Genomic DNA, 23,311 nt, shown 5'->3' on the forward strand with positions numbered 1-23,311 from the left:
GTCTAATTACCCCAAACTATTCCACTCCAATTAACCCCTAATAAATTTTAACATAAACTCTAATTAAAATAAGATACAAACTTATAAAAAGAGTCAATTTAATTAGTAATAATGGATTAATGAATGTCGATTAATCATTTTTTTTTTGGGTACGATATGTCGATTAATCATTAATAATTGAAAATTTCGAAGGAGGTTGAGCAAGGTTAATGATTTAACAATCTCTATATCTATCTATATATCTATCTATCTATATTAATAAAGAAAGCTTTTTTCGAGCGATTATAGAGACTCCAACCTATGTTAAAAACTTTCGACCAATAAAAATAAAATAATGCAGAGGAGATAAAAATATAAATCGGGTAAAACTCTACCCCAAATAAACCATACACAATCCTATTTGCATAGCAAAATTAGGTGCCATTGGAGTCTTAGTTATATGAATCACTATTTATATATATGTACACACGCCTATAATTTGCCATCCATGGGATGTCGAGGAGCCTTGGGGGACTATCAGGTTTGTTGCTTCAATCGGTTCTCCTTTATTACAAAGGAAAGGAGCACAACAAGATGTAGATGGTTATAACAGCTTAGGCTATCTGGAATTCCCGTAATACGGTGGTCCTGCTTGTGACCCGTAGGAGATGCTTAGAGGGCATGACGGAAAAATCTCATGCTTGGGCTTGGTGCATGCAAACAAAGGAGCAGTGGTGTCCGAGTATAGTGGAAGCAAGGGCAGCGAAGTTTGGTTTGACTATGACTCTGGCTAGGCAAATGGATCTATGTATCTCATGTGGTGCTCGAATCGGATTCCATGTTGCTGATCACTATACTGAAATCGAAGAAGTTACCTGCTCTACATTGGGTATATGGGGAGAATAATTCCAGATTTGGCTTGCTATTTTGCAGTTGTCGGGTTTAGTTTTGTACGTAGGGATCGAAACCAAGAATTTGGGTAAACTCGGGATCAAAGGTGATTGCTAATGTTATTGTGTCGGAAACATAAAGCTTTTCCCTCAAGAAGAAAAGCATTCCCTCCCATGTATAACACTACGTAAAACTCTACCGAAAGGAAAATTGTTTCCGTGATTGTTTGTCACTATAATTTATTTGTGGTTTTGTTACTTGATTGTTTATTTAAAGTTTCTTTCATTAATTGTTTAGAATGGTTAGTATACATTAGTATTTTATTGTGTGTGGATTAGTAGTTTATTGTAAACGATTTTAATAATTTGAAATACGTTCTATTTCTACTGAACTGAAGTGTGTTTGTTTGATAGGTGTTCGAGCTATGTTTGAATAGATATTTGAAAATAAAATTAATTTATCCAAGATGGATAAAATTACAGATAAGCAATAAACAATAGACTCATGATCATTTCCTAAAATTTTCTTGGTTTTAAATTGCCACGTTTTTCATAGCTAATTAAATTCACTTTTCAATTGAGAACAAAAAGAAGAAAACGACTTTTATTAACTATTGGAAAAACAAATACTAGAATAAGAGTCTACTAATCATGAACTGGACTTAATTTAGAATCTGAAATTGACAATAAGATAGACAGAGGGAGTATCATTTACTAGACAGTTAGCCATTAAAGAGAAATTGTGTGAAATAACGACTAATTTAGTGCTCAAGTAAAGTTGATTAATAATATCAAACAAGATTGTTGTCGATTATAGAAAAATCAACTTTTGTGAAATAATATGAAACTAAAATAAGAATTTGGTCTTTAGGTTAAGAAAATAATCAGTTGCAATTTAATATATGTTGGATGTTATGACTTAAATTTGTATGGAATTACGATATGATGAATTTGAACTTTAGTTCAGTAAAACAATCAGTTGCAATTTAATACTATATGTTGAATATTACTCTATGAGTTAAATTCGTACATTGATAATGATCGAATTAATATTTAGTTACCCTCCAAAGTAAAGATGATATTACATTAAACAATGGACCAGTCAACAATTAAAAAATATTATGAAAATTTTCATATAATTTGGTGGTGGTATGCGATGAATATATATATATACTAAACATGAATGTATGTATATATACATCGGAGAATTTTAAGAGAACTCTAATTTGTAAACTACAACTTTACGGTTAGCAAAACACAACTTATCAACTATTAATTAATATACTATCAATAACTGATAATGTTACCCGAGTAAAATAATATTTTTTTTTCTTAGTTAACTTTATTTGAATTTTGAATCTCCACCTTCGGTAAACTAAAGATATTATATAAAATTTCTCATACAAAAATATAGATAAAATAGTTTAAACATATTCAAGATAAAGTTTATGCGCAGTACTAAAAGTGAAAATTGATATATGAACATCTGTTGCTTTAAAGAAATCTAATACTCCTTACCAAAAGGTAAGGGGATCAATATTGGATATCAAGTAGAACAAATTAAATATATAGGATCAAGTTGCTCCTCAAATATATTACCAAAATAAAAAGGTAAACAAATAATAAAGACGGAGAACAAAGACGTAGGAAGTATAACTAAAATATCTAAAACCAAATCGAGTTGATTACTTATTTTTTGTTTTTAAATTTTTTGTTTTGGATCATTTCATTAAATGGACAAAAAGATGGATAGTTTTAAATCATAGAGCTACTAAACTCCCTACCTTAAGCTGATTAGTTATTTTAATAAGCTTAATAAGCTGAAGGGGAGACTTTTCAAGATTTGACAAAAGTAATTTATATTCTAAATCTGAATTTTCCTAGGATTATAGGTACCGCAATTATTATTGATTCAAAAACTACATGATATTACATAATGGCCCGTGCATCGCACGGGCATTAAATCTAGTATATTTATAAAAGAGGCTTTTTTCGAGCGATTTTAGAGCGTCCACATCATCAAAAATCAATTTAGGAAAGTATTATAAATAATAATTTTTGATGTAAAAAATAAAGTAGAGAATCTTTTAATTATTATAATATATATATATTTCCTAAATTATATTCAAGTGATATTTTCAATTTTTATATAAAAATTTTTCCATTTCATTTGACAACAAAGTATTGTTAAAAAAATTATGAAAATAATATAATTAGATTCGTGATAAAAAATGCTATCATTAGATTATAAATTTTATATTATTTGCAGATACTAAAGATAGTGTACCTCTTAGTTCTTAATACATTATATGTCCCACATTGAAAAATAATGTAGGTGTGGAGAATATACTACGTATAAATAATAGAGTTGTCCCACATCGAAAGATTAGCAAAGTGGGTTAATCCTATGATTATAAATAGAAGGAATCCTTGAAACTTAGTTATTAACCCAAATATTTTGAGTCTCTTAAGTATTGTCTTAAAGAACTCTTAAAAGTTTGTATCATATCTCCACAACATGATATAAAAAATAAAGTGAATATTTTTTAATTATTATAATATATATTTCCTATATTATAAATCCAAGTCAAGTTTATAATTTTTATATAAAAAAATTTTATATTTCATTTGATAAAACAATATCGTAAAAAAATTATATAATTAAATTTGGGATTAAAAAAATAAAATTATTAGAGTATGAATTTCATATCATTTACACAAAAAAAAAGAAAAAAAAGCACGATTATTAGACCATTCCCAAGCAAGGTCACCGACTGGGTCGTGACCTTATTGGGTCACCTTAATGACACCTTAAATTAGGATTAAGGGGTTAATTTTGGTGACCTTCAACTACTCAGGGTCAATTGGTGATCTTGAGTTGAGTTGGTGACCTTGTTGGTGACCCGCTAGGTGGCACACTCCCATTGGCTGGAAACAAAAAAAAGGACAACCGTCAAAATAAAGAGAAGGTGACCTTTGGTTGAGTATGATGACCCGGTAGGTGGCACTCTCTCATTGGATGAAAAGTGAAAAATAATTGGGTTGGTGACCTAGGTCATGACCTTCTGCTTGGGAGGATGAAAGTGGGTCAAGATAATTAAGGTGTGATAATGGGGAAAAATATTGGTGACCCGATTAACTCGACCTTATGCTTGGGGATGGTCTTAATACACAGTATAGGATGTCGAACTAGGTGAGAAAAAGAAGACGTGTTTCTTAGTATATTATATGTCACTATTGAAAAATAATGTAAGTGTGATGAACATACTACATATAAATAGTAGAATCGTCCCACATCGGAAAATTACCATAAGGTGGGGTCATCGAATTATAGATAATAGAATTATCCCACATCAAAAGATTAACATAAGGTGTGATGATCCTATGATTATATATTTATATATGAGTCATCCTTTGAACTTAAATTCAATCCAAAATATTTTGAATCTCTTAAGTATTGTCTTAAAGAGCTCTTATATGTTACATTTGTTGCGCTCTAACAGTTAAATTGATACAAGTGACCTTGATTTTCTTGATTCAATTATCTAATTATATTATACTTTAATCTAACAATCGAACGCCGCTAAGACTGACTAACAAATGTAATAATAAGTATGCATGACCTCCATAATTAATAAGTCTTAAAAGCGATTAATATTGATTAATTCAATTTAATGAGAATGAGAATATAAAAATGAGTTATGATTTCTTTACAATGGGACCAACTCACTTAATATTAATCAAACAATTAAGCGGACATCAGTTGAAGAAATTCAAGTATAGCAAAGAGCTCAAGGTTCAGCTACCATATTAGCTTTAGGGACTGCCAACACACTCATAATAAAATGCAACAAAAATATTTTCCTAAAAAATCCATAGGCCATAACAGCTTATGTAGTCTTAATACCAAATTTATTTGTATTTTATTATCCACAAAATTTTATTTAAGACGGAATTATCTGTCTTCAACCTTTTTTTTTTTGTTTAAATATGTACTTAAATTAAAAGACTTACAAACATAGTTCATACATCAATTAAGGAGGAAAAATCCAAATAACAAAATGTTATTAAATCGAGTTGGATGTCGAACTAGGGGCGAAAAAGATGATGTACTTCTTAGTATGTTATATGTCACACATTGTAAAATAATAAGATGTGGTGATCACATATATTCTTCGTATAAATAGTAGAATTGTCCACATCGGAAAATTATCATAAGATGTGGTCATCCTATTATAAATAGTAGAATTGTCTTACATCGAAAGATTAATATAATGTGTATTGATCCTATTATTATAAATAGTAGAATTGTCTCACATCGAAAGATTAACATAATGTGGAGTGATTCTATGATTATAAATATGAGTCATCCTTGGAACTTAAATATCAATCCAAAATCTTTTGAGTCCCCTAAGTATTGTCTTAGATAGCTCTTATAAGAATTTGTATTATTACCTCCACAATAGTGAAATTTATTTGTATTATACTTTTGATTTTGGTGGTTTCACAATTATATACTGTTATATCATCTTCTTTTTTACACAAAATTAGTAGTTTAGCAATAAGTTACTTATTTTTTATATTTTAAGCTGAATTTTTAAATAACGAACATACATCGGTAGTATTCTTATTATATAAGAGACTTTAAAAGTAACGTTACATAATTTAAATTTTTCATGTTAATTTTTCATGTTTTAACATTTTTTTCACTTAGAAAGTCCAACCTTTAAAACTACTTAATATTTATAAGAAAAAAATGTTAATTTTATCTGTAAGAAAAACTTTGAACTTTAGATAAGATTAGTTTGTTAACAATAAGATAAAATTGCACAAATGCTACCTATATACGTGCGAAAAAAATTTAGACTCTAGATAAGATTAGTTTGTTAGTATTGGCTCATTATTAATCGGATTGGATGTTGAATGTAAGAATATTAACATATAGTATTTGCTCATATAATTAAATATTAAATATAACTACTATTAGAGATAATGAGCAGCAATTGTCCGTATTTCGGGATTTGGGTTGGATGTCGAGCTAGGCGTGAAAAAAATGGTGTATTTATTAGTATGATATTTGTTCCACATTGAAAAATAATTGAGGTGGTGTGAATATACTACGTATAAATAGTAGATTTGTCCCACATTGAAAGATTAGCATGCATAAGGTAGAGTGATCTTATGATTATCTATAGAAGTCATCCTTGAAACTTGGGAATCAACCCAAAATCTTTCGAGTCATTTAACTATTGTGAAAGAGAGCTCTTAAGAGTTTTCATTATTAACTGTTAAAATTAAAATTTAACAAACTATAATTTTGTTGTCATTAAATTGTATGTTTGCTTATAGTGGCAAAAAATATAGACGGGTTTATCTTTTACGCCTTTACGGTGGAATGATAGCAATAAGATGATCATAGGAGTATACATTAGATGTGCTTTCTCAAATAAAGAACATAAAAATGAACTATGTGTATCAGTAATTAGAAGATTAATTATTATTATTATTATTATTATTATTATTATTATTATTATTATTATTATTATTATTATTATTATTATTATTATTATGTAAGACGGTCTTATTAATTGAACAAAAAAATTTGAAATGACTAACTTATAAGAATGACACGTGTAAGTGAATTATCCATATTTAAAGGGTAGGTATATGGTTCGAACAAAATATATACTCCCTCCGTTTCAGTCAATAGTTTACATTTGCTTTATTCACTCTCACAAAATACAGCAAATGTAAACTATTCATTGATTTCACACCTGTCTTTATATTAATCATAAGGGCTATCAAAGCGGCCCGATTCCCTTACACTTATGATGATTAGTACTCAACAAATTTTGCTAGAATTAGAGATAACAAAGCTTTAGAGGCCACTTAATGCTTAAAATCAAGTACATAACAAGAGACCATAAGGGATTAGGATATTTCATTTTTTTTAGAATTATGTGACACCCGGATTTGAACTTCGAAACACCTATTCGATAATGTTCTATAACTTAGTTTTAAAATAATCAAGGTCATTAACCCGTACGAAGTACGGGCTTTCAAACTAGTAGAGAGAGGAAAATATAATTAGGTTTGATGTTTTTTAGGCAACGGTAGATAAATGGAAAATTTAATGCAAAAAGTACTGTAATAAGCAAAAATTGTACCGCGAAAATAAATTCTGAAAAATAAATATTTTATATATATATATATATATATATATATATATATATATATATATATATATATATATATATATATATATATATATATATAGGAATGGGATCATATGAGTATGACTCATATATTTGAGGATTGAGGATTAATACTAGCTGTCAGATCTAAGAGATCCAACGTCCATGATTTAGTGCGGATAAGTAAGGGTAATATGGTAATTTTGCGGACGCACATATATACTCCTTATTCCATCGAAACAAACGTAATTCATTCATTCTCACCCAAAGTCTTTCTCTCTCTACCTTCCATCTTCTTCGATGAATCCCTAATTTTCCTGTTTTCGTGATTTTTTTTGTTTCGAATTCAATCTCAACTCAATCATTTGTCATTCTTCTATTTCTTATCAACGATCATACTCTTTCAATCGAAATTGCAATGTCAGGTACATCTACTTTATCTTTAGTTTTTAATTTCAGTTTTATTTTCATGTGATTGTTGTTTCGCTACATATATTTGCAATTACTAGTCATCTTACCACGTTTGTTATGATTTTGTAGCTACTCATCGTGATTTCAATGCTTTGTATCTCCTTTTCCTAAATTAGGTTTAATTTGTGAGGATTTCATATGATTTATTGGTCTTCTTTCTCATATATCTAGGTTAATTTAATTCGAACAAGTTACGAATTTGTTATATATTCAGTAATTTTTCCTGATCTATGTTAAACTCACCTGTTGTTATGATTTTTTTGTTCTCGATTTATAATTTTGATGAGATTGATTCATAGTCTTGTTATTTGATTGCGATTTTAAATTTTTTCACTTTGTTCGAGTTTTGTTGTCATGTAAACCTAATTTACATGTGTAGTATCTTGTTTCAAATTTTTTTAATTTGTGTCAGATTGATTTACATCTGTTTTACATTGTTACTCTTTACTGTTAGCTAGTAGTAGTATACATTTCGCCGATTTAGGTTCTAAATTGTTTGACATCTTATAAATATCACGTATTTGCTGCTAAAGTATCCAGTGTGATATTGTTTAGAAGACTATGTGATATTGTTTAGCGGATCGTGATATTGTTTTATTACATCCCTTTTACTTTGATTGTCAGAAATCAATTACTACTTGTTTGTTTACATTGTATTTTTTTGTGCTATTTTTTGTCAGATCATGAAAGTTGTTTAGCTTTGAGCGGCCTATTGGACAGAGATATTACTTGGTCCAAATTGGCCTAAGAAGCTTTGGGCTTAAGGCTTAATTTACCTGCCAAATGAGTCTCCAAGTTTGATGTATGTTTGGCTTTGGTATAGATTTGATGTTGAGTTGTCATCATATGTTTCTGATTTACATTCTGCTTGTTTATTGAGTTGCGGTATTTTGTTTGACCATCACCATTTCATCTTGTTGAGTAGCAAGCACAACATAAATTTTAAGATATTGTTGTTGGTTCTTCTGATTCCATTGTTTTCATCAGGTATTGAAAAAAATTAGATCGGATTTGTCTAATTTCAGTTGTGGCCTTGCTCATATTTTCTGTGAGTGCTCTTAATTCATTGGTGGATTCGAGTTTTGATTAATCTACTTTCTTCTATTGGTACAATAGGTTGGACTTTGTTCCACTAGATTGTTGGTTGCGTAAACCAGGTTGTTTAAGCGGCTTAAAGGTGAAGAATCATGCGGAGTAAATGTGTTGGCCACCTTTTCTTTCTTTGAGATGGATCATCGATGAAGTGGAAGTAGACGCCAAAACACAGTATGGTTCATTCCTCTCGACGAGCTTTATTTTGCATCCTTGTATATCTCTCTCACATGTTTGCTTACTGGGAATGGCAGATCCACTTTGAAGGGGATATGAAGTCTCATGATGCGTCCAGAGAAGCTAATTGATAAAACCAAGTCAGAAATGAAGCTAAGGATCAGTGTTACTTTCCAAGGGGATATGAAGTTTCATGATATTTTTCATTGGTGTCGTACTAATGGTTTGATGTAATTGAGTTCCTGAAAGTTAAGTAAATAGTCAGGTGGCTGCATTAAGTTGAGTCATGGTCATGAAATGGTTATATAAAACTGTTGTACTGGTGTTTAAAACAAGATGAGGTTGAACAAACGTCAAGCAAGAAGTTGAAGATTGTGATGGAAAAAGATGCCAAAAAGGATAATAAAAAGAAATTGGTAAAGGTAGAAGAAGAGAAAGGAACTAATCTGTGTACTCAGATTGTGTTGACAGAACTTTAATTGAATATGCACTGATTGATGTAATTTTGGAAGGATAGTAATCTGCTGTAGTCGTTATAAATTAATATTATTGTCGTTGTAATTTTGTGATACTGTTTAGAATCAGCAATGATATTTTATCTTATATGCTGTGATATTGTTTCTCAATAGCAAAAAGTTTGAGTGTTTCAAGATTCCTTGTGAATGTGATATTGTTTTGGATAAAGTGTGATACCGGGATGTGTGAAGTTTGATATTGTTCGGTAATGCTTCTAGAACAATATGACGTGATACTTATGAAGATATATATTGTTTCTTATAACTGTTTGTAAACTAGCAAATAAAGATAAATATATGATATTGTTAATAGCATAGTGTGATATTATTAGCACAATAACTTGATATTGTTTACCATAGCATTTGATATTTTTTTTGAAAGAACTAAATCATTTGATATTATTAACACAATAATGGTGATATTGTTTTATGATATTCTTTACCACATCTTGTGATATTGTTAAGTCAGTAGTGTGATATTGTTTACCACATCTTGTGATATTGTTAAACTAATAGTGTGATATTATTCTCAAAGTCATTTGATATTGTGTCATGAAAGGTGATATTTTTTATAATTAAATGTGATATTGTTAAAACAAACGTGTGATATTGTTTACCAAAAAAATGAAATACTTTAAGAACCATATATTCTCTATTTTTTAACATAAAAAAAGAGGCAAATCCTGATACAACTATAATATTGTTACCATTACTTTACATTCCAACTCCAAAATGCAAAAAAAAAAAATACAAATTTATAATCGCTTGAAACAATATCTAAGAATACAGAATTTGTCTTTATAAGAGAAATGAATAAAAAAACATGATTTGTTTAGTTGATCATGCACTATAGACTTCGCCAACATGCACACATACTCTTAAGTAACCTCCAAAAGCGAAGAAATCTGCAAAAAAAGGAAAAAAAATGTACAAAACATCATCTTTCAGACAAAAGAAAATACAACAAATATAAAAAAACACACCATATTACAGCATTTACAGCAACACTTTACATTATTTTACTGCAAACAAGTGACATTTTACAGCGAAAACACCATACTATAGCATTTTAGTGCCTTGATGACATTTTACAACTTAATTATGTAGTAGTCAACCTGCCAAAATGTATGAAAATAGAGTACCACGAATATTCACATTCAGTATCACATCATACAAACAACAGTATCACACGTTTTCCGTTATCATAGCCAACATGTAATTCGACATTACTCATTTTACTGAACACAAACAATTACTTCAATTCTATCATATGAAACTGTAATTTTGCACAATTAAACAATGTTAAACCCTAACTTTCGCGATTAAAACAATATGAAACCCTAATTTTAACAATTAAATAAAGTTGAACCCTAGTTTTCACAATCGATCAATATTAAACCCTAATTTTAGCGATTAAAATAAAAAAGACATCTTACAAACAACTAAAACTTCAATTGATGATAGTAATTGATTCAATGTGTCGATATTATGAACGAAAAAACGTTTAAAATCATTTATAAGTAAGATATTTAGAAATTTACAGCAAGAACACGAAAGAACCCTAAATAACTCGATAATTAGTTCGATTTTGTTGATTTAATCCTATTAAATTCATCTAATTCAACATACATATAATAATTTCGAACAAAATCAAAATGTATAATCAATTTATTGCTACAAAAGTTGAAAAAAATCGCATAAATGGATAAAGATGAGAAACAAATGTACCTCAATGATTTTGGAGAGAATTATGGTGAGATTATTCAATCTAGTGAACGAATACATCTATAATGTTGAAATGAAGTTGAAATCGTCTTTGAATTTTAAGTTTTTGCGGATTTTCGGCGAGATTTTAGAGAGGATTTTGTGATTGTTTTCGTTTGAGATGTTTGATTGATTTTGGTAAAATTTTTAGAGAGAGAAATGACGATTGATTTTTTGAGTTTTAGGTGGCTTTGTTTGTCAATTTTCCTCGCGATATTGTTTTGTATATGGTGTGATACTTTATTCGTTACTCAATCCTCAAATATTTAGGAGTTCTCACCGGATCCCGACTCTCTCTCTCTCTCTCTCTCTCTCTCTCTCTATATATATATATATATATATATATATATATATATATATATATATATATATAAAATTAGGATCACATGAGTCCTACCTAATTATTTGAGTCCATGAATCCATCGACAATATCACACATGAGTCATAACAATACTGCTTTATATCAAGCTATTAGTAAGGGTATTTTCGTAATTTCCTAAAGTTGTTATATAAACCCTATTATCAGCTCAAATTCACCATTTGAATTCATTTACTTTCTCTCTCTTCTCTCTCTCTTCCGCAATTACACTCTTCATTCTCACGCCGTCAATTTTTCGCGCGTAGTTGTCTTCTTCGCTCTCGCTGTCATCTTCACCTGTGTTCATCATCATCCGTGATTGATTTCCAGCGATTTCTTCAAAATTCGTCTCAGTTGCTTATTCTCCTTCACTTTTTCTTCATCATTCGTCTTCATCTATTTTTTCCTCAATTTTAACATATTCAATGTCAGGTAATTCATCGTTTTCTGCTTCTTTATTTTTATGTTTTAATTTTTTCATTCTCGTTTTCTGTTTTATTGCACGATGTTTAATTGTTATTGTATCTTCGATCAATTCGTTGTGTAATTACTGGTTTTTTGTTATAATTGATGTTATAATTCATCAACATCAGTCACGTATTCATCAATTCGTGCTATTTTATGTATTAAAATCATGTACTGGTTATATACTTTCTTCAACATGTAGTTTTTGCTATTTTTGTTGCATTTAAATTTAATCTCTGTTTTTTTCATCTTCTAATTGACGTATAACAAATAATGTACTCATTGTCTGTTTTGTTTATTATCAAGTTTATTTTGCATTCACTGCGTGTGTTTACTTCAAGTTTAAATCGTTATTTAACATTTTCCTTTTGTATCACTTTTTATTCAGTACAGTATCATAACTAATTCTGAAAAGTATCACATTTCGTAGTTTTTGTTTGCCGATTCACGCTCATTAGAATCGCTTTCCTTATACAATATCACATTGAGTCCTTTACAAAAGATCATAGGCTTTAGTACATGACTCGCAACTACTTTTTGTGCATTAGTATCACAATGCTTTAGAATATCACATTGAATTCTTTACAGTATCAAAGGCTGCAGTACATTACTGGTCATTACTCTCTGTGCATTAGTATCACTCGTTATTGAGTCCTTTACAATATCATATGCTGCAGTACATGCCTTGTAATCAGTTTCTGTGCATTTGTATCACATGTTATGCTCCAGAATATCATATGTATTCCTTCAAAGTATCATAGGCTGCAATACGGTTGCGTATTTGTTTTATATTCATCAGTATCACATTTTATGTTGCACAATATCACATGCATTCCTTCACAATATCATAGTTTGTTATGATCTAGTTATATTTGTATCACATGTTATGCTCCGAATATCACATGTATTCTCATCACAAGATCATAGGCGCAATACGGTTGCGTATTTATTTTATATTCATCGAGATCACGTTTTATGTTGCACAATATCACATGCATTCCTTCACAATATCATAGTCTTGTTATAATCTAGTTATATTTGTTATAATTTGTTTACTCAACTTCTCTTGTCTTTAGAAAATACTCTTGTTGTCCCCGTGGGTACATGTTCCTTCTCCACAATGCATAGACATTGATGAGGTGCATCTTTGGGAATCGTCTTTCTTTGATGGTGACGCCTGGAGGTTCTCAAGAGTGGGTCGAAATATTGCAACTGAATTTACACCTACAATAGGACAAACTTTTGCTACGTTAGACGAGGGTATACAGTTTTATGAGACTTATGCAATAGCATGTGGTTTTGAACCAAGGAAATCTTCAACGAAAAGGTTTCGTAGTAGTGGAGATATTAGGACAAAATTGATTGTGTGTCACCGGGAAGGATTTAGGGATTCTAAGCCGACAATATTACCCATTACTGGTGAGGAGGAGGAGCCAATGGTCAAGGCCTCTAATCCGAAGAAGACTAAGGTTACTAGGATTGGTTGTAAAGCTAGGATTTTCTTTAGATTTGTTATTAAAAAAATTGACCAAGTTCAAGTGCCATTCTTTGTTGTTGATCAGTTTCATGCTGCCCATAACCACCGTCTTTCTCCACTCAAGTATAGAGAATTTCAGAAAAAATGTAGGAACCTTGCTTTGCAACATAAACAAACCATCGTTGATAATTGCAAGGTCAATATTGGCCCAACCTATACTTTCAGGTCCGTCAAGGAATATGTTGATGGCTATGAAAATATTGGAGCTTCTTTGACTGAGTTTAAGAATTTTAGAAGGGAAATCAAGTGTTTTATAGGTCTTAAGGATGCTCAAATGTTTGTAGACCAGTTGGAACACCTTCATGAAACCCAGGAAGGTTTTTATTTTGCCTATGATATTGATCAGAATAAGTGTTTGTTTCGTGTATTTTGGGCGATGCAAAGAAGACGTCGTAATTACGCTCTATACGGTGAGGCGGTGACTTTTGACCCAACCTATTCAACTAATAAGTACGACATGATCTTTGCTCCCTTTACTGGTGTTGATCATCACAAGAAGTCCGTCACTTTTGGCGCTTCGCTTATGTCTAGGGAGAATGACCAGAATTTTAAATGGATTTTCACAAAATTTTTAGATTGTATGGGTGGGAAAGAACCCCATTGCTTTTTTACCGATCAATGTCCTGCTATGAAAATTGCAGTCCTCGCTTTTTACGATCGCTGCCCATCGCTATTGCATGTGGCATATTATGAAGAAATTACCTGAAAAGGTAGGCACGACATTGACCAAAGAGATCGACTTCGTCACTCGTCCCCGAGTTCGTTGTTTGGGATTCAGAGTTAGAGCCTTCTGACTTCGAAGAGAGGTGGTGTTCGTTGATCAGTGAGTTTCAATTGGAAGATAATACATGGTTGCAATATCTGTTTTCCAGGCGGCAACGTTGGATTCCGGCGTATTATCGTGATATTCCTCTTGGTTGTCTTTTAAGAACAACGCAACGCTCGAGAGCGCAAAACGGCTTCTTTAAGCGGTTTGAGAATCCTCATGGCACACTTGTTGAGTTTTGGATGCGCTTTCAAAGTGCTATGGATCAAAGAACGCTACACCCAAAAATCTCTTGACAGAGATAGTGATCACTCCCTACCTCAAACCAAAACCCTTCTTAGCCTTGAGGTTCATGCATCGACTGTTTATACGCACGCTCTCTTTTATGAATTCCAACAGCAGTGCGTTGATTCTCTAAACTCATGTAGTGCGGATGATTCTTCAAGGGAGGGCAGTACAAGGTTCCTAGAAGTTGAAGATTCTATCTTCAATAAGACTTACACTGTCGCATTTAATCCTTCAACATTTGATGCAACATGTTCCTGCAAGCTGTTTGAGAGGAAGGGCTACATATGTAAACACATCATCTGGATTTTATCAGGTAAAGGGATCAAAAAGATACCTGATAAGTATCTTCTCAGTAGGTGGACAAAGAACACTAAAAAAATGCCCTTGTATGATGCTCACGGTCAATTGTTGGATGATTTTACTTCGTCGGATGTCACTAAGCTTCAGATTTCGACTGTCTGGTCTGAATTCTACTCAACATTAACACTGCTCAAATCTCTGCCTGAAAATCACATAAATGAACTGACTTCATTACTGAAGACATTTAGACAAAATTTCAAGTCTGGTGCTGAAAAATTGACTAAACACCAAGAGTTGGAGATGCTCCTTGGGGTTAAGTCTTCATCTGAGGTCCGTATACTACCTCCTGTTCAATCAAAAAACAAGGGTACTGGCAAGAGGTTGATGTCCAAGAAAGATCAGTCTGTTGCAAAGGCACAAAAGCCGAAAAGATTTTGCAATAATTGTAAACAAATGGCACATCATGATAAGCGGAATTGCCCTAATCCAGCTGTTGATACATCACAACACTCGTTTGATCATGAATCCGATGTAAGTAATTTGTCTTACACCTTTTATTATTTCAGTTTTACGTTTGCTATACCACAATTGCTGAAGTGTGACCCTGATAAACAATATCAGAGTCCACGCTAAAAAATATCACATTCTATGGTAAATAATATCAGTACCTTGTTACCCACTATCAGAATATACACTTGATTGTAGACAATATCATCCCAATATTAAAAGTTGTCTACTTTGAAACAATATCACAATAATTTAATAACAATATCACTTGTCACTGGCAACATTTATCAATTTTAAATCCCTATCTATTTTCAGAATCAACCAAACAATATCAACACGTGTATTCAAAAATATCACAGTATGTACCCCAACAATATCAAACAACAAAAGGTTTTTTAAATCCTTAGCCTGTGATGTTGTTCCTGAGTATTAATATCACAACAACTAAAACATAATATCATACAACCGTTGAAACAATATCACAGTTTACCAGAAGTTGATCAAAAAGAAGTTATACTTTGTCAAACTTCTTGCTAACGTTATGTCACTGTTTTTGTCTGTTTGTTTTGCAGATTTCTTCAATTGTTGATAGTGATTAAGGGCTTCTGCATGCTGAGGAAGTTTATTTAACATCATCAACTTTTCAGAATTGACTTTTCATTGTTTATACTATTTAATTTTTTCCTGTATGTCATTCCACATGGCATCAATTTTGTATTCTTTCCATTTTGGGTATCAACGTTATAAAAACCGCATAATTACTAATGTCGTTTTGTTGCCATTATTAAATGCTATCCCACCTCATTTGAAGGTTTATCACACTTGATACACAAAAACAATATCATCATAATAGTTAAACAATATCACAACATTACAATTGCTTGTATACGTATTTTATTATATTGTATTATATTGTAAAATACTTCTAAGGAATATCACATCTCAAGTGAAATAATATCACCAGTATTCATAAATATTACCACTACAATTGGATGTTTTAAGGAAACAATATTACAAAAGTATGATTGAAATATCACATTAAATACTAGACAATATCAACCACTGAGTGCAATAATATCACAATTACCAAACAATGTCAACATGTGTTTTCAAAAATATCACAGTATGTACCCCAACAATATCAAACAACAAAAGGATTTTTTTATACCCTTAGCCACTTTGTTGTTGTTCCCGAGGATTAATATCACAACAACTAAAATATAATATCATACAACCCTTGAAAGAATATCACAGTTTTCCGAAAATTGAACAAAAAGAAGTTATACTTTGTCAAACCCTTGATATATCACAAGACATACTAGACAATATCAACCAGTGAGTGCAATAATATCACAATTTTGTCTGCTTAATAATATCACAACTTATCCAACTAAAAAGGAATTTTCAAACCCTACCCCCTGATCTATTTTAGAGAATAAATACAACAATATCAACATGTTTACAGAACAATATCACACTGAGTACCAAAACAATATCAAAGAGAAAAAGATTTTAAGAACCTTGATCTATTATTATTACGATAACTAATATCACAACAACTTAAGCAAAGTATCACCCAACTCCTGAAACAATATCACAGTTTACTAAGAGTTGATAAAAAAAAGTTCTATTTCCTACCATTGTACCTACAACAATATCACACAACTCCTGGAACAATATCCCTTGTTTGTCCTACCAAAGATTACATTCCTAGCCCTACTTTTGTCCTCTTCCTCTACCTCTCCCTCTTCCTCTATTATTAGGATTTGCAGTTGTCTTCAGTCGTTTATACTGGATTGTGGGTGTTTCTGCATCATCTCCACCATCTCCTTTGGATTCAGGTAGTCTGTAAAAACAGAAATGGCATGTTATGGTTCTATGTGAAATTTTTACCTTTGTGTCTGTTGCAAATAAAAGCATAAACGTAATACTATGATTCTATATCAGAAATATAAAAGTCGGGTTTTTTGTTTTTACCTTCTGATAGGAGATTTGCGAAGAATGGGTATTTCTGTGTTAATTGTTGGCATTCTAGTAGCATCCTCCTTGGCTTTTGTTTGAACATTGGGCTTCTCTTTTGGCGGACCTTCTGCCTTTGTTTTTTCCTGTTCCACAGTATTGTCCTTCTCAACAACCTTATCCTTGACTTTTACCTTATTGCCCTTTCCTTTTGCATCTTCGTTATTCTTCCTCATTTCCTTCAATCTATTTAAAAGCTCCCCCTTTCCCGCTGTAAATTCTTTAACTTTCCCAATCAGCGCTGTCCTCATGTTATTTATGTCAGCTAAAAGTAATGCCGCTGCTATTTCTAACCAGTAGTAGCGCCTATGCACTTTCGACTGCAAATCAGCTTCAAACAACTGCCCCTCATAGCGAATCATGTGCATCATTAAGAAGTTTCCCGATTCAGTATTGTTTGCTTCTTTCTTTTGCCAATTGAAACTCGTGTTGACAACATCAAAATCTATTACGTTATGCGCTCTGTCAACATTTTTCCCTGCTAGGAAATCACTCATGTGATAGGCCTACAATAATTAGTTATACTATTAGTCATTATTTTGTCAAACAATCATATTCATTGACTGTATACACTCAACCTATCCTAGCCACAATATCAGACAATTGTATGACATGTCACTAGCAAGAATTTCAATAAACCATACCACTGAATCTGCAGCCTTGTATATTTCAGTCTGCTCCCAGTTGTCGTACTCTCTATTGTTTAACACTTCAATCGTCCCGGTTTTAAAATTTACACAAACACAGAAGTAGTGTTCTTGCAACACCATCGGAATAAAAACCAAATCTGCTTCCATGTTACATGGAACTGTGTTTCTTCTTATGAATTTGTCCCATTCTTCGAATATCTTTTCCCTCTTCGCTTCTTTGCCTTCGGTAACATCTATTATTGATTCCTGTAGTGTATATATATGTATATATATATATAAGTTAAGAAATCCTTTACATTTAAGATTTACTACATTTTAATCAAAACGTGAATATGTATAAACAATATCACTTTTACGTTTGCTATATCACGCTTTAAAGTGTGACCCGATAAACAATATCACAGTGCATACTAAAAAAATATCACAGTCCATGGTAAATAATATCAGTATGGATGTGGACCAATATCAGAACATTATACTTGATTGTAGACAATATCATCGCAATACTAAAAAATATCAGTTATTTAAAAGGCGTCTACTTTGAAACAACATCACAATCATTTAAAAACAATATCACTTGTCGCTGGCAACATTTATCAATTTTAAATCCCTATCTAATTTCAGCATTAACTAAACAATATCAATTTGTGTATGCAATAATATCACACTATGCCCACCAATATCACATTTTAAATAAGTGCTATTTTTAATCAAAGCGTGAATATGTATAAATCAAAACAGAATGTCAGCTTACCATGTGTCGAATTCCAAAAAACAATAAACTTGTTTCACAGGGTTCTGTGTGCTCAATGTGATTAAGAATTAGTGACCAACATTCAATCACATTGTTGTTGACATGTACACTTGGAAGCAACGACAATATATCCTGTCTTGCAAGGTATTGATCATCACTGAACTTGGCAACAACCTCACTGCTCAAAACATTAACACCAATGTTCAAAAATTGTCAGATTAACTGTGACATTGATAACCAATATCAAAATTAAACAATATCACATATTTAAAAGGTGATCCTTATAAAAAATATCACAGTCCACACTAAATAATATCACAGTCCACGCTAAATAATATCAGTACCCTTCTGAATCACTATCAGAACATCATACTTGATTGTAGACAATATCATCCCAATACTAAAAAATATCACTTATTTAAAAGGTGTCTAATTTGAAACAATATCACAATCATTTAAAAAAAATATCACATTTCACTGGCAACATTTATAAATTTAAAAGCCCTACTTATTTTTCAGAATCAATTTAACAATATCATACTGTATATGTAACAATATCACACTATGTACCACAACAATATCAAAATTAAGTGAACAAAAATCAGAACAACATCTTTCTTTATGTGACACTTGATTATATACAATATCATGCTTTTATACCAGTTTCTACTCTAAAACAATATCAAACCCATTAACGTACAATATCACATGACACTAGCAACAATATCACCTTTTGTAATTCTTTTGTCAAACTTAGATATCATTGCAAATATTATCAGACCATTAATAATAAAAAGTTGCAGAAAAATATATGTTTTTAAAGAACCTTTTATTTTTGATAGCGGGGTCGTCCAATAGGCAGTAGTCAATCACTTCTTTCCTCGTAGTCAACATGTTTGCACACAAATGACTTGTTTAACTTCATAAATCTTGAGACGAACTCAAATTTAGGATCAGCCACACCACAATTCAAAGTGCATCCCAGCCATCGGATTTCCCCCTTTTACCGCTACCAACGACAATCGCGAACCATCTTCTCCGGTGCTAGAAACGTTTTATATTACAAAGATTTAATATATATTTTGTATTTATAATAATAAAAAAAAATTCAATGTAGAAGTCGGTGTTTAAAAATATAACCTTTCATTTTTGATACCGGGTCCGAACTTTGTTTTTCCCACCTTTTTCTCTCTTGCTTTGTTTTTTCCCTCTTTGTCTTTTTGCCAAAGAACTTAGTTAACAAGATACCTTTTGTGGCAGTAAAGGTCGTAACTCTCTTCCAGACCTGACTCCTATCTTTATTCAAATCACTCAATACGAGCGTTGCTGCCACCTCTCCCCTGTATAACTGTCTCATGTTTGCATCGCTTAGTTCACAATCAAAAGGCTCACCAACAAAGAACATCATGTGAAACATCATGAATAGTCCACAGTCCAGGTTCAACTCTTTCGATTGCCAATGAAACTTCACATTATTCATTTCGTAGTCCTTCACCTCTAGCCCACTTTCAATACCTTTCCTGTTGAGGTAGTCACCATAAAGAGTCGCCTGTATATGATTAATGTAAACAACTTTTCAATTTCAAGCTTATCGAACAAAACCATTATACCATTAGTTATTTATTTTCAATATTGTACTTACAGCCATATGAGCCATGTGTACGTGCTCCTCGTCTTGGAATTCGTCATACTCTCTGTTGTCCAAATAGAACATTTTCTGCCTCTTTAAATCAACACAGATACAGACGTAGTGCTCTTCATAGACCAAAGGTATGAACACCTTTACATTAAAATAATATTAGGAAACAATTTAACAAAAATCTGAATAAAAATATCACAGTACATACTAGACAATATCATTCTTAATAATATTTTTTGTCCCTCTGAAGTTTTTTTTGTATCTTGTAATCAACCAGTGTACCCAATAATATCAGAGTCTGTACCAAACAATATCAATGTTACCAGATTTTTAAATCCCTATCGATTGTTGTTATTTTTAAGAAGCTATAAAACAATGTCAACCATTGTACATAATAATATCACACTGTCAAATATTAGGGAAAAAAAAAGTGATTCATTTTCATTTTTTTGGGAGACAATATCACAATTAAGAAGTAACAATATCACACAATAGTATGCACAATATCACAGTTGATTTTAAGAATTGTTTTTAAGAACAATATCAACAGTAATTGCTAACAATATCATACATAATACATAACAATATCACTGATAAAAGTAGAAATGTCTCACCATATCTAAATTCAAATTCAGTGGCTCCTTAAAAAGAGCTGACCACATGTCCCATGTGTCATATACTGTTTGCTTAAGTTTTGCCAATTCATCAATATTATCTTCATCGAATTTTAAGATTTTTTCTATATCACCCTGTTGTTCATAAGGGCATCTTATTAGTCTCCATAAAACACATTCTACAATACCTAATTTAAAAGATGATAAATGTGTGTGTGTTTCCATACCGAGTGGGCAATGCCATAGAAAATTCTTGTCAATTTGTCGTTTCCCTTTTGAGCAATTTGGAACTCATTGAGCAATATTGCCCATGCTTCAATTACCACTGCTTCTATCTTCGTGTTAGGCAACAAGGACTCAATATCTTCCCTTTGTACACAATGGAAAGTTCCAAAGTTGCAGACAATTTCTCTATTCCATTTGCAAAAATATTAGCATATTAGTTATTTTTTTTACAATACTAATATGGTGCAAGTTAAGTCATGTCTTACATTTAAAAAATTGTTTAAAGAGTGACTTACAAATTGCTGAATGTATGGTCCGTAAGGAAGCAATAATCCATTACGTCCTTCCGATTCTTCAACACAGTTCAAATAAATTGCTGCTTCAACATCGATTCGATACAAGGATATCATCTTTGACTGGCAAACCACATTGAAAAGTACACCCCAAATTGTGAGGTACCATATCGGTGACAAGCAGTACTACTGTCGAGTGCAACAAATATTCCCGATATTTCCCTTCCTCGTATATCTAAACCAAAGATTTGTTACAATTTCTTTTAATTTAGTCACCACATTACTATCGTCATTCATTTCATCAACTACAAGTTCTGTTTCAACAGGCTCCTTATCAATCACAACATCTTTTTCAACTCCCTTTCCCGAATTGAACGATTAACGACCTCGTCCAATTGAGTCGCCACTTCGTGAACCTCATTGGCCTTCTCTTTCTTGGCCTCTTTTTCAACACAATGCTGATATGTTGTATCATGATAACGTCTTCATTTGTTTTGTCTTCAACAGTCGTGTGTTTACTCCAAAATCAACATTTGGAAGAACCTCCTCCAATTGAGTCACAACATTTGTACCCTGATTTTCCTTCTCCTTCTCTGCTTTTTCCCCTGTAGCAATATCAACCTCCTCATTGATAACCTCATCTTCAACATTCTCGTTATTTTTTCCAGCCTCTCTATCAATGTCCTCTTGATTTGTTGAACCATTATTACCCACCTCATTGTGTGCCTCTTGGACAGTCTTCATAACTCCCAAACCTTCATTTGTTTCCAAATTAACGTTTTCATTCAACCGAGTCAACACATTTGTCTCTTCATTAATGGTTTCATTATCTGTTTTTGTCTTTGGCTCTAGGAGTTGTAACACGATTCATATCCTCCCTAGCTCGTCCTCCTCCAAAAACAATATTGTCTACTATGTCATTCAAATTTGAATACATATCATAATCCTCATCATCTTTTTTTCCATCATCAGCAGTATTCAAGTTTGTAATATCAATAATTTCTTCACCTTCTTCCTCGTGATCACTGCTGATTTGAAGATCTTGATCTGTACATCCTCCATATTTTTTGTTCAATTCCGCGTCTTGAATTTTTAACATGTCGGTCAAGACATCAAACGAGGAAGCCCTTCTTTTGCTTTCGCCCTTTCATAAGACCTTGCTATCAACCCATCCATAAAGGCATGATATCCAATATCTTTCATGAAAGGCAAAGTTTGTGTATTGGGAGTATCTTGTTCTTGCTTTTCGATGTATCACAATTATCGTGTTCTCTTCAGCACTTCTTTTTTTCAGTTTCAACATCTTTACTAAAGTCTTTTGTGGCGTGATTTGGGTAGAAATAGTTCTTTCATCTATTGAATTGCTGGGTTTCGTTTTGATGAACTTCTTCATGTTATGTACAAATCTTGAAAAGAACAACTCGTTGTCCTTCTTTATACGCAGATAAGCTTCATGAGCACTCTGCCAAATGACAAAATAAAAATATTAAACAAGAGTATTAAATATTTAATTACAAAGAATATCATAATTTATTGAAAAAATATCACCATTATTCTTTAATAATATCACAACATTACACTTGCTTGTAGATGTTACCTATTTGTGTGATATTGTTTTACAATATCACACTTTATGTGACACAATATCACTCTATTTGTCTTACTGTGAATCAATATCATAAGCATTACAATTGGTTGCTATTATGAAAAAATATCACAAATAGCCACCATAAATATCACATTAAGTAATGAACAATATCACAGTTTGATAAAATATCATTATCATTAACAAAATTTAAACTCCCTGGCGTTTT

At 31.6% G+C, this 23,311-nt stretch overlaps 2 protein-coding genes across 2 annotated transcripts in view; both read left to right on the forward strand.

Annotated features, from left to right (window-relative positions):
- Positions 1-14,148, forward strand: part of LOC141646690 (protein FAR1-RELATED SEQUENCE 5-like) — a 30,755-nt gene extending 16,607 nt beyond the window's left edge. The window contains exon 2 of the mRNA XM_074454598.1: positions 12,982-14,148. Coding sequence (XP_074310699.1) covers positions 12,982-14,148 — 1,167 coding nt within the window. The remainder of the gene's footprint in view (positions 1-12,981) is intronic.
- A 279-nt stretch (positions 14,149-14,427) lies between these two features.
- LOC141646700 (protein FAR1-RELATED SEQUENCE 7-like) lies at positions 14,428-15,902 on the forward strand. The gene is made up of 2 exons (XM_074454608.1): positions 14,428-15,327; positions 15,876-15,902. The coding sequence occupies exons 1-2, from the start codon at positions 14,428-14,430 to the stop codon at positions 15,900-15,902; spliced, it is 927 nt and encodes a 308-aa protein (XP_074310709.1).
- The last annotated feature ends 7,409 nt before the right edge of the window (positions 15,903-23,311 follow it).

This window comes from Silene latifolia, chromosome 1, assembly GCF_048544455.1.
Source record: "Silene latifolia isolate original U9 population chromosome 1, ASM4854445v1, whole genome shotgun sequence".
NCBI classification, from domain to species: Eukaryota; Viridiplantae; Streptophyta; class Magnoliopsida; order Caryophyllales; family Caryophyllaceae; genus Silene; species Silene latifolia.